General features: G+C 35.7%; 1 protein-coding gene across 12 annotated transcripts in view; it reads left to right on the top strand.

Moving 5' to 3' along the window:
* The window catches only part of ODF2L (outer dense fiber of sperm tails 2 like), a 91,941-nt gene extending 85,798 nt beyond the window's left edge, over positions 1-6,143 (top strand). For all 12 annotated transcript variants that reach the window (XM_071220947.1, XM_053920124.1, XM_053920123.1 and 9 more), the window contains 4 exons: positions 671-756; positions 842-1,004; positions 3,257-3,382; positions 5,564-6,143. In XM_071220947.1, the coding sequence (XP_071077048.1) occupies positions 671-756; positions 842-1,004; positions 3,257-3,382; positions 5,564-5,692 (504 nt within the window). In that variant the 3' untranslated portion in view covers positions 5,693-6,143. The remainder of the gene's footprint in view (positions 1-670; positions 757-841; positions 1,005-3,256; positions 3,383-5,563) is intronic.
* The last annotated feature ends 6,246 nt before the right edge of the window (positions 6,144-12,389 follow it).

Raw genomic sequence — 12,389 nt, 5'->3', positions numbered from 1 at the left:
AGATATTCTATTATTAATCACTATTTAGGTGAATCAAAAACTATAAGAGTAACCCTAAATATTCTATAGTTTTAAAAATCTTCACACTTAATGTCCTTTTGCAATAAAACATTTTTCATGTCTTTTAATTGCTATCTTTCAGAAAAATTTGTAGTAGATGATTTTCCATGAGGAACCATAGTTTTTTAACTTATATTTTAACAATTCAATATTTCTTGGCGTATTGGTGCCCTTGGTAATATTTCTCTATGTATGGGAGTAATAATAATATTTATACCTTCTTGTTTTTTTTTAAATGTTTTTATCCTCATCCAAGGTCATTTTTTTTTCATTGCTTTTAGAGAAAGAGGAAGGGGGAAGGGAGAGAGAGAGAGAGAAGAGAGAGAAAGAGAAACATCAATGTGAGAGAGAAACATCAGTTGGTTGCCTCTCATATTCACCCAGACCAGGGATCGTAGGTGCTGGGACTGGGAATCAAACCCTCAACCCACGAATGTGCCCTGACTGGATATGGAACCCGTAGCTTTCGGTCACGGGATGGTGCTCCAACCCACTGAGCCATATCAGCCAGGGCTACCTTCTTGTTTTTTCTGATTGTTCTAAAACTTACACATTTCTTCAGAAATTGATTATAACGAAAATAACTAAGAAAAAATTCTTTCTCATTCAGTTTGATGGAAATCACAATCTTCTGACAAAGCTTTCTCTGGAAGAAGAAAATTATCTTATTCAGTTGAAATGTGAAAACCTTAAACAGTAAGCATTAAATTGACTTAGAATTGGTGTTACTTACATTCATTTCTACACACTGTAATTTTAAAATATATGTTTTTGTAAAAAGAAAATTAGAACAGATGGATGCAGAAAATAAAGAGCTTGAGAAGAAGCTGGAGAACCAAGAAGAATGTCTTCAGCACAGCAATCGCCGGTTTAAGCAGAAGTCTGCAGAATATACAGCATTGGCTAGACAGCTGGAAGCTGCTCTAGAGGGAGGGAGACAAAAGGTACAGAGGGCCTTTATTTAGAAACTTTTTAATTAGTTTACCAAAGAGTCCTTTTTTTAAACAGACAATGTCTCATCTTGCCAGACCTATAGTTATTGTTTTTATCCTGATGACAGGGTAAAGGGAGCAATTACATTTTTGTTTTTTACCTACTTTTGCCTTTTCCAGTTAAACAGATATATTACTGGTCCAGAGTTGCTTTACCAGATAATGATGATGTGGCAGGGTAAAGGGTAGGGATGGAAAACACTTTGAAGGAGTATTCTCCCTCCACTTCCCTTTAAAAAAAATAAAACCAAAGCTAATGTGAAAATTATTGAACACTATGGCTTCAACTAGGATCCAGTGAGTTATAATGCTCAACTCCCTTTTGGGAAAAATTATTGCATAAATACATACATATAAGAACTAAATTCCAGTTAAATCCATTTGGTAAGCATTTAATAAATATCTTACTGTGTGTCTCTACTAGTCCTTGAGATGCAAAGATGAATAAGACCTGGCCTCAGCTGTCAGGGCACACGTGGCCCAGGAGGGAGGTAAGGTGAGCAAGCCGGTGTCATCCAGCACGTAGGTGCTACAGGAGAGGCAGGGTGCAAGGTCGTTCAACCCGGGGGTGAGGAGAAATGATTCGGGAAGATGTTGAAGAAGAGGTGAATTTACGATATGATTTGCAAATGTGATCTTGAAAGGACATGAGGTGGGCTTTGGTGTCCCGCAGGAACTGTATTTGAATTACCTCTGGTACATTATACCCTGACCTGGCACAAGGTACTTCCCTAAACTTTAGTTTCTTAATTCATAAAATGGGGATGATGAGTTTCCTCATAGGCCTGAATGATGCTAAAACAAGATCATCTGTTCCCTGCTGGCTCTCAGATGGATATCCCCACCCCTGACTTTTCTGTCCCCTGAATTCTAGCCTCATGCATACTTATTTGACATCTTCACTTAACAGTGACATCTCAAACTTAACATGTCCAATACCAAATTCTGAATCATTCCCTTTACACTCTCCTCCACCCATGGTCTTTCCACAGCCTATTAGTGGCAATTCCACATGTGTCAGGTAAAATTTGATATCTTTGATATGTGGCTCTTATATTGCAAGTGTCATATATATATTTTTTAACTCTGGGAAACCAATTTAAGTTGATACTGAAAGACACATCATTGAATAAAAGCTAAATAGTAAAATTTACTGCCAGTGGTAGAATTATAATCCAGATTTCTCAGTACCACCAACCTTTGGGAGGCAAATAAGAAGTGACTTTATCTGGGGTTCAGCCTAAGTGGGCTTTGGAAATGCTAGATGCTTTCAGGTTCCTGCTCGAAAGTGTTCAGAGTCCCCAGAGATGTGTGTGTCCTTTCTGTTCTCTCCTGCCGCAGTAGACGGAGGGGCGATCTCCAGTTCCTGCCCTGTGAGGAATGCTGTCACCACACTTTCACCATCGTCCACACTGAGGGACATGGTCAAGGGTGGGGACGTTTGTTCTGAGGGCTCTTTCTTCCACATCTTCAGATTCTGCCAGCATGCCACACTCACAATCACCCTTAGAATTTGTGCACAGGACGTCTTTGTAAATCACTTTATAATAGCCTAGAATTGAATTCATAGGAGTTAGATTAGAGGACAGTCCTTCCCACTAGCTCCTTGTTCCTGAACTAGTTCCTACCTCCACTCTCATTGTTTGGGCCCCAGCCCAACATAGCTCCCATGTATCTGAATCCTTGGATGAACACAGGTAAGCTAGACTTTCTACTAAATAAAGAGTCAGAGATAAATGAGAACTCAAATTGAGACCACTTTGAAAGTAAATGAATGAAAAATCAGTCTCTTGTGTGTGTGTCTGAAGTACAGATATCACCTGGCCTGATCCATCCAAGTCTATGACCAGCACTGAATGAGAACAGTCTGTGTTCCAGCACCGCTCTAGACACCATGAGGAATATGAATACTGTAAAACGGAAAGTGGTCTCAGTAAGATATAAAAATGTCGTGCTGGAGAAAACACCTCCCGAAGCACAGAGCAGTGCAAATGCATACCCCTCTTCTACCCTAGGTCATTTTGCAGATGCTTATCCTACATGTGCTTCCTTATGATAGAACAACTTAAACATTTCCTAATTAAATTGGCATCCAGTTAATATCTGTTTGGAAAATTGAGGTATAGGATAACTATGTCAGGGCTTTAAATTATACTTTAAAGAAAGTACTTTTAGTTACTTTACTCTTTTAATGAAAATTACAGGTTTCTGAAGAAGTAGAGAAAATGTCATCTAGAGAGAGGGCTTTACAAATTAAAATACTAGATCTGGAAACCGAGCTTAGAAAGAAAATTGAAGAACAAAATCAACTTGTTTGCAAAATAAACAGTGTAAGTATTAGTATGGCTTATGTATTTTTATAAAAAATAAATTAACATTTAACATTCTTACCTTGTTAGTTTACTTAAACAGTTCAAGTACAAAGCAAGGGAAATCAGGGCTATTTCTTTACTGATACTATTACAAATAACAAATAATATAAATCACAAAAATTATAAATGTCAGGATTATGCCAAAGAATTATTATCCTCATTCTTGGTAGCTTCTATTACATTTCCCCCAAAGTCTCATCAGGCCCTTTCCCTACATATTACTTTTGCACAACAGCTACTTAATGAAAGTTACAGATATGATCTACTTATTTTTGTCTGTATGAATTTTTCCTTTTTAAGATAGATACGATTTAAGCAATTATTGAGTTAGAGTTTGATACTTGCCTCGAATAATGAATATTATATTTTAGAAAGTTATGTTGGCATTAAGTAAATATTCACTATTGTTATATCCACACATGAGATGGATGCTTTGGTCCACACAGCCGTGAAATGAAAGTACCAAATTGGCTGTGTTTAATTAGTCTCCTAATGTCCTTTCCTAAATGTTCATGAAGTAGCCAACTGGCATACGATACTATGAAAGCTAGCACTAATCATGACTAAATTACTTGAAAACTCTCTACTTAACAATGACATATAAAATAATGGTATTGTATTTTTTCCAGGAGCTGGAGACTCCATGAAAATTAATTTTTCATTCCCAAGTGTGTGAAAAATTGAAAATCTGAAAGGTTCAGAAGTTGAATCATTTTTTGACATGCGATATTAGTTTAATTTTATCACTTTGAATTTAGCACAGGCCTTCTCTTTATTTCTAAGCTTGTTTTTTTACTCACCATCAGAGTTGATGATATTGTAAATATATGTGATATTTTTTGTGTAGTTAAGGCTTCTGAAAAAAATAAAATGAGTACACTAAGCTGAGATGGGCTTTGCCATAATGCTCCCAGTACCATTTGATGCTGCATTTGATGTTTTATTAAACCTGATAATTTTTACAGTAGTGAAAATCTAGAATTCTAAGCATAGGTTTAGACATTGATGAAAAATGAGTTTACGTATCCTGTCCCTTCAAGGGCGCAGTTCAGTGTTTATTTTTGTATATACTCGTCAGCTGCAGTTGAATCGGACCCCCTGAGAGCCTGTCTCCTAGTGGATGTGCCTGGGGTCTCCCACAGCGCCCCGCCCACAGAAGCAGGCCTCTTTAGACTCTCTGCCCAGGTGTTCCAGGGGGCAGAGTGGATGCACAGACTCAGGCCACCCTTCCTGAAGCCTGAAATGAGATCGGAGTCTTACATGTTATCCTGGAATGGTGCACATTTTATATTCTACCTAACAATCTGCGTGTTTGTATTAGTATTTTCCCCCCAAAATATTGAGTCAAATGGATGGTCCACAAAGATTCACTGTATTCATTCTGTGACTTTGTGTAGCCCCGCCTAGCACATTGCTTCGTTCCTCCCTCCTTCACCTGAGGAGCACTGAGCATTGCTCCGTGTCAGAAGGTGTCCAGTGTTGTTGAGTGCCCGATGGGTGGGAGATAAAAGGTTTTTCTTCTCAAGGTGCCTACATGTTGGTTGGAAGCTAAGTATTAGTTGCAGCCTGTCCGTCTAAAATATTTCCAAGTAGCACAGATCTACTTGGACGCTTATATGAACTGAGTATTTAAAATATATATTTATTAGGTTTTAAATTTTTCTTCAAATAAAAAAACACCTATAATTATGAGTTCTTTATATTAGTGCTTCTAAAAGCAAAATATTTATAGTATAAAAACTAGAATTCTGTCCATTTTTAAAACAGCAAAAGCAATTTTAATGGTATAAAATAGGGATTCTTAGGCAGATAAAAATGGCAAAAACTAGTATTAAAATGTTATGTTAAAATGTGAGGGAAATTAATTACAACAGTTTTAAATAAAACCCATTAAGTTAATCATATTAAATATGTAATAATTTGAGCATAAGTGAATGTTTCTTACAACAAATTACATCACAGTAAATATCAACCACATGTGTGCTTTAGTTATTCTGGGTTTTAATAAACACATCTGATGCTAGGACTCTTAAAAAATTAAAATCATGTAACCAAGTATTCTATATCCAAACTTTATATTATGATTATTCTTTAATATGAATGTCATTATTGATTATCTTTATTTCTTTTTTTATTTAGAAAGCACAACATCAGGAAGTATGTTTGAAAGAAATACAGCATTGTCTTGAAAAGTCAGAGAATCAAAACGAAAGTATTAAGAATTATTTACAGTTTCTTAAAACTTCTTATGTAACAATGTTTGGATAAATTGTCGAATTTATTTTCTATAAGCAATAGATTTTTACTGTGAGTCTAAAAAATTATTAGGTAAAAAATGTATACTATCTGTTGTAATAGTTTATGATTTGTGGATGGTGGTATTAGAATTTTTATGTAAAGATTTTTTAAACATAATTTATTATCCAATTAAAACTTAAAACAAGATGGATGTTAGCATTCTTTTTTTGCTGCATAATTTTCACATTGCTCTGGATTGATTTCTGTTTAAGTTATATTGGTTTTTAGAATATTTTTTATACATACACAAAAGAAGCCAGAATCATTCTTTGTGTTTTTGTAGCTACCATCCAAATGAATTTATTATAAGTCTATGCTAATTATGAGCCAAATACATGGTTTTAAATAATGTATATCATTGTTTTACATTGTGTTGCTATATATGTATAGATGTAATAAAGGAAGATATTCTGGATATTAATTTTAAATAATGGCTTATTTATATACTTTCTTAAGATATGCCATGTCTTGATGTACTTAATATTGTTTCAAGTATATGCAAAGATGGCATTACAATTTCTGTGAGGTTTTAAATATACAATTTAAAGTCATAGCTATTAAGCACAAACTGACATTTGAAAAGATGTTCTCCCAGGGCCAACTCACATGAGATGATCAAAATTAGCGCACCCAATAAGAAGCTTTAGGATAGGGCTTTATTTCTGAGATGACATAGAGGAGACACCAAGAACTTGCTTCCCCTAATCTCCCACGGTGTGTACCAAGGCAGGGTGCTATAAAAGGGGATGGAGGTAGTTGACAAGGGATCGTGTAATAGTGATTCCTCTCAGACAGTGACTTGAAAGCTGTTTCTTCAAAGGATACCCAGGTCTCAAAAGATCATTCAAAGAGGCAAGTTGTGTACTATGCAGACCAGCCTATGAACAGAGCTCAGTCTCTCCAAGACGTTTTATCCTCTGATCAGGAATGGGGCTCTGTTTTGTATGGTCTCCTCACACCCAGGACCTTTGTTTCATCTGCAGGGTCTTACTTCCCAATGACCCAACTGCTTCATAGTATTTTTCTTAAAATAGCAAAATATAGTAATTTCAGGAGGGATTCTGGCCTAGATGGGGGCGTAGATAGAAACACTTCGCTTCCTCACACGACCAAATGGAGGATAACAACCAGAATTGCCAGAAAATCAAACTGTGTGGAAGTCTAACAATCAAGGAGTTAAGAAGAAACATACATCCAGACTGGTAGGATGTGCAGAGATAGGCATGGCTGGTGGACGGGATTTCCCACATTTGCGTGCGGATAAGCCAGGAGGAGCAACTGGGGAACAAGATGGACCACACAACCCAGGGTTCCAGCGTGGGGAAATAAAACCTCAAAACCTCTGGTTGTAAAAACCTGCGGGGGTTGTAGCAGGGCAGAAACTCCCAATCTCACAGGAAAATTCATTGGGGAGGCCCACAGGGTCCTAGAACATACATAAAACTACCCAATTGGGAGTCAGCACCTGAAAGGGCACAATCTGTGGGAAGTGAGGGAAGTGACAGGAAAGTGGGGCATGAGCTGAGCAAGCAGTATTGCTCCCTCTCTGATCCCTCCCCCACATACAGTGCCACTACTCAGTGAAGTAGGTTGCCCTAACCCTGGCAAATACCTAAGGCTCTGCCCCTTACAATATAACAGGTGTGCTAAGACAAAGAAATGTGGTCCAAATGAAATAACAGGTCAAAACTCCAGAAAAAGAACTAAGCAACAAGAAGATAGCCAACCAATCAGATGCAGAGTTCAAAACACTGGTGATCAGGATGCTCACAGAAATGGTTGAGTATGGTCACAAAATGAAGGAAGAAATAAAGGCTACGCAAAGTGAAATAAAGGAAAATATACAGGGAACCAACAGTAAAGGGAAGGAAATGGACTCAAATCAAAGATTTGGAACAAAAGGAAGAAATAAACATCCAACTGGAACAGAATGAAGAAACAAGAATTCAAAAAAATGAGGAGAGGCTTATGAACCTCTGGGGCAACTTTAAATGTTCCAACATCTGAATCATAGGGGTGCCAGAAAGAGAACAGGAAGAGTGAGAAATTGAAAACTTATTTGAACAAATAATGAAGGAAAACTTCCACAATCTGGCAACGGAACTAGACATGCAAGTCCAGGAAGCAGAGAGTCCCAAAGAAGTTGGATCCAAGAAGAAACACACCAAGACACATCATAAGTTACTCAAGATTAAAGACAAGGAGAGTCTGAAAAGCAGCAAGAGAAAAAGAGAATTACCTACAAAGGAGTGCCCATAAGACTATCAGCTGATTTCTCAAAAGAAATCTTACAGGCAAGAAGGGGCTGGAAGGAAGCATTCCAAGTCATGAAAGGCAAGGACCTACATCCAAGATTACTCTACCCAGCAAAAGTATCATTTAGAATGGAAGGGCAGATAAAGTGCTTCTCAGATAAGGTCAAGTTAAAGGAGTTCATCATCACCAAGCCCTTATTATATGAAATGTTAAAGGGAGTTACCTAAGAAAAAGAAGATCAAAAATGTGAACAGTAAGAATGACAGCAAACTCAGTTATTAACAACCACGCCTAAAACAAAACCAAGAGCAAATTAGGCAAACAACTAGAACAGGAACAGAACCATAGAGATGGAGATCACATGGAGGGTTGTCAATAGGGGAGTGGGAGGGGGAGAGGCGGGGAAAGGTACAGAGAATAAGTAGCATAGATGATAGGTGGAAAATAGACAGGGGGAAGGTAAGAAAACACCATAAAACACCAAGTATAACTCTTGGGAGTGTAATAGACACAAAGGTTTGTGTACTTTCTTTCTCCTACCCAATGTACAAAGGGCTCTTACAAATTAATACAGTATGAATGTCCATCAGATGAAAAAGCTAAAGGATAAAACACAGACGATTCATAAGAGAAGAATTACTAATGGCCAATAAACACTTTTATAAGATGTTCAGATTTATTAGCAAAGAAATGTAAATAAAATAATGTAAATAATATAAAAATGTAAATAAACTAATCTTTTTTTCCTACAATGATTTTAATGAGGTAATTCCTACTATTAAACAGAGGGGGTAAAATAAGAATTCTCACACACTACCAATGGGACTTACTATTCTGTTATCTCTGAATACACTATAATACATTAATTATTGCTCCATTGTTGGATAGTTATGCTGTTTCCATGTTTTCTGTTATAAATTTTTCTGTAGTGAGTATCATCATGCACAATTCCTTGTCTGTATCTCATTATTACTTCACAACAAATGCCAAGATGTGAATTATTCCACCAAATGCCACGAAAAAATTCAAGTTCTTAAAACACAGAACTGTTCATGCCAATGCTACAATAATTTGCAACTTAGGCATTTTTCCTAAAATAATAATTAGATACTGGCAGGAAATATTAATACTTGTGTTACGCCACTCCATTGCTTAGCTAGCATCTGGCACCTAGTAAAAACAATTAAATCTTGTTAATCAGTGGCCAAATGAATATCAATTTGGTCAAGTCATCTCTCAATTTTAGTTATAATTCTAAGTAGGAGTGTGAACATGCTTTGAAAATTATAAGGAATTCTAAAATTGTAGTATTAATAATTGTTCACAATTTTAAAAGTATTGTAACTTTATTTCTCATTAATATTTAGTTGACAGCAGTTCAAGTGGTGCCTGAAACTGACATTTGTTTTCCTGCATCTCTATTTATTTGATTTTCCATTTGTATTAAAATTCTCTAATGTTGTTAAAAGTCAAGTTAGTCATAGTATAACATGAATTCTTGATATGAATCTCTATTGGAGATGTATAAAACATTTTCTACTTATCTATGAATTGCCTTTTTACCTTATTAATTGTAACTCTTGATGATCACAGTTTTTAATTTTAATATTGTGTTAGTCAGAATTCTCCCAAGAAACAGAATATATATGGTATTGGCTCACATTATTATGGAGACTGAGAAGTCCCATGAGCTACTGTCTCCAGCTGGAGTCCCAGGAAAGCCGATGGTGTTCTTCCGAGGCCTGAGAGCCAGTGGTATAATGTAGATTGTAGTCTGACTCTGAAGGCCTGAAAGCCAGAGCGCTGAAGGCAGAAGATTGATGTCCCCATTCACGTAGTCAGGCAGAGCACCAGTGAATCCTCCTTCCCTCCACGTTTTTCGTTCTATTTAAGCCCTCAGTGGATTGCATGATGCCCACCCACATTGAGGAGGGCAATCTGCTTTACTCAGTCCACCAGTTCAAATGCTAATCTTCCAGAAACACCTTCACATACACACCTAGAATTGATGTTTAATCACATATCTGGACATATGGTGATCTAGTCAAATAAATACATAAAGTTAACTATCACAAATATAGTTCAGTTTATCGGTTCAGTTCAGTTTATAGTTCTGTTTGGTTGTTTCCTTTATGGTTAACACGTTTTTTGTTCTACTTCAGAAATCTTTGCCTACTCCAGGCTAATGAAGATGGTCTCCTGTATTTTCTTCTAAAAAGCTTTATTGTTTTACCTTTCATATGTCAATCTGCAATCCACCTTCAAAATGTTTTGTGTATAGTCCAAACTAAGACACAAGATTATTTTTTTCATATGGATATCCAGCTGACCTGGCACTATTTATTGAAAATCAAACTCATTCCCCAATATACCACAGTCACCTTTGTCGTGCGGCAGACAGATCGGATGTGTGGGTTCCTTTTGAGCTCTTCATTCTGTTGCATGGTTCAATTTTTCTATCTTTGCACCAATACCACTCTGTCTTGAAGCTTTATTCTTCATGATTGCGTTAGCCATTTTGGTTCTTTCTATTCAATGTAAATTTTAGATTCAGTTTGTCAGTGCCCATCTAAAAAATTAAATGTTGGGGCTTTTAACTGGAACTGTGTTGAACTTATAGATCTACATAGATCAGTTTGAGAGCGGTGACTGACATTTTTATTCATGAATATTGTATATCCTTCCATTGATCTAGAGTTTTTAGAAAATTTTCTCGTAATGTTTTGCAGTTTTCCATTAAGTACCTTGCACATACTTTGTTAGTCCTAGGTGTTTGATCTTTTTTGATGCTCCTATCAGTGGTATTTTTCTTTTTAAGTTTCATTTTCTGTGACTGTTGCCGTGATGCTGCAATAGAGTTGATTTTTTATACGCACCTTATATTCGGATATATAGCTGAAATCATTAATTCTAATTGTTTATATGTCCTTCTGGATTTTGTATGTCATATGCAAATGGAGACACTCTTATTTCTCCTTTCCAAATTTTATGCCTGTCTTTTCTCTTTCTTATTGTACTGGATAGGACATCCCATCCAATTTTAAATAGAAATAGTGAGAGCAGATATTGTTGTCTTCAGCATTTTTCCTTTTCATATATACCTGAAATTTCCTCTAAGCACTGGTTATCTAAGGTTTGGCATATCATATTTTCATATCATGTTTTAATTCAAAATATGTTTAGATTTTAATTTTGATTTAATATTCAATATGTTTGTAATTCTCAGGCAATTGGGCATTTTCTAATTTCCCAGCACTTGGAGACTTTTCAGCTATCTTTCTGTAATTAGTTTCCAGTTCCTTTTGTGATCAGGGAATATATGTTATATGATTTGGTTCCTTTGAAATTTGAGATTTGTTTTAGGTCCAATTAGTCATTAGTATTTTTCAGGTTTTTCAAGGTATTCTTTCTAGTTTCTATCTACTTGTTTCAGTTATGAAAAGGGTAGTATTGAAGTCTCTAACCATAACTGGGAATTCGCCTATTTTCCCTTTCCATTGCTTTATATATTTTGAAGCTCTATTGTTAGGTACATGTGCATTGTTATATCTCAGTGAACTGGCCTTTTGACATTATGTAATGTCCCTCCGTAGCTCTGCTAATGCTCCTTATTCTGCAGTCTACTTGTTTCGTATTAACAGAGCCATTCTAGCTCTGTGTCAACTAGATATTGCATGCTATGGCTTCTACTTGTAATACTTTTGCTTTACTCTGTGTTTTTATATTTAAAAGGACTTCCTTGTAGAAAGCAATATGAGAATCTCTGCTTTTTAAATGGGGTGTTCAGACCATTTGCCTTTAATGTCATTAATAATGGGTTTGAATTAAAATCTACCATTTTGCTAATTGTTTCTAATAGTTCCATTTGTTATTTTCTATTTCCTTTTACCTATTTTCCTGCTTATTTTAGTTTATTAAATATCATTTTATTTATTCTTATCTTCATTATTGGCTTATTAGTTATGTTTTCCTTTAATTTTTATTTTTTAGTAGTTGTTCTAGGGTTTAAAATATACATTTTTACATAATCACATTCTACCTTTGAGGAATAACATAACATCTCACATATATCCTAGGGAACTTACAACAATATAATTTCACTGCCCCTCTCCCATCCTTTTTGCTATTGTTGTTACAAGATTTTACTCCTATATGTTCTATAAACCTCATAATACATTATTACTATTCTTGCTTTGAACAATTATCTTTCAAATTAATTAAAATAAAAAATCCATCATGTTTACCCACATTCTCACCATTTCTGGCACTCTTTCCTTTTTTAGATCCATTTTTCATATTCCTTATTTATGAAAAACTTAAAGTGCTTCGCAGTGTAAGTCTGTTGGAAAAATGGATCTAAAAGAGTGTCAGAAACGATCCACTTGTTTATGTTCCTTCTCTCCTTTTATTC

The sequence above is a fragment of the Desmodus rotundus genome, chromosome 3 (genome assembly GCF_022682495.2).
Source record: "Desmodus rotundus isolate HL8 chromosome 3, HLdesRot8A.1, whole genome shotgun sequence".
Lineage (NCBI taxonomy): Eukaryota > Metazoa > Chordata > Mammalia > Chiroptera > Phyllostomidae > Desmodus > Desmodus rotundus.
This window is presented reverse-complemented; position numbering and strand designations above follow the sequence as displayed.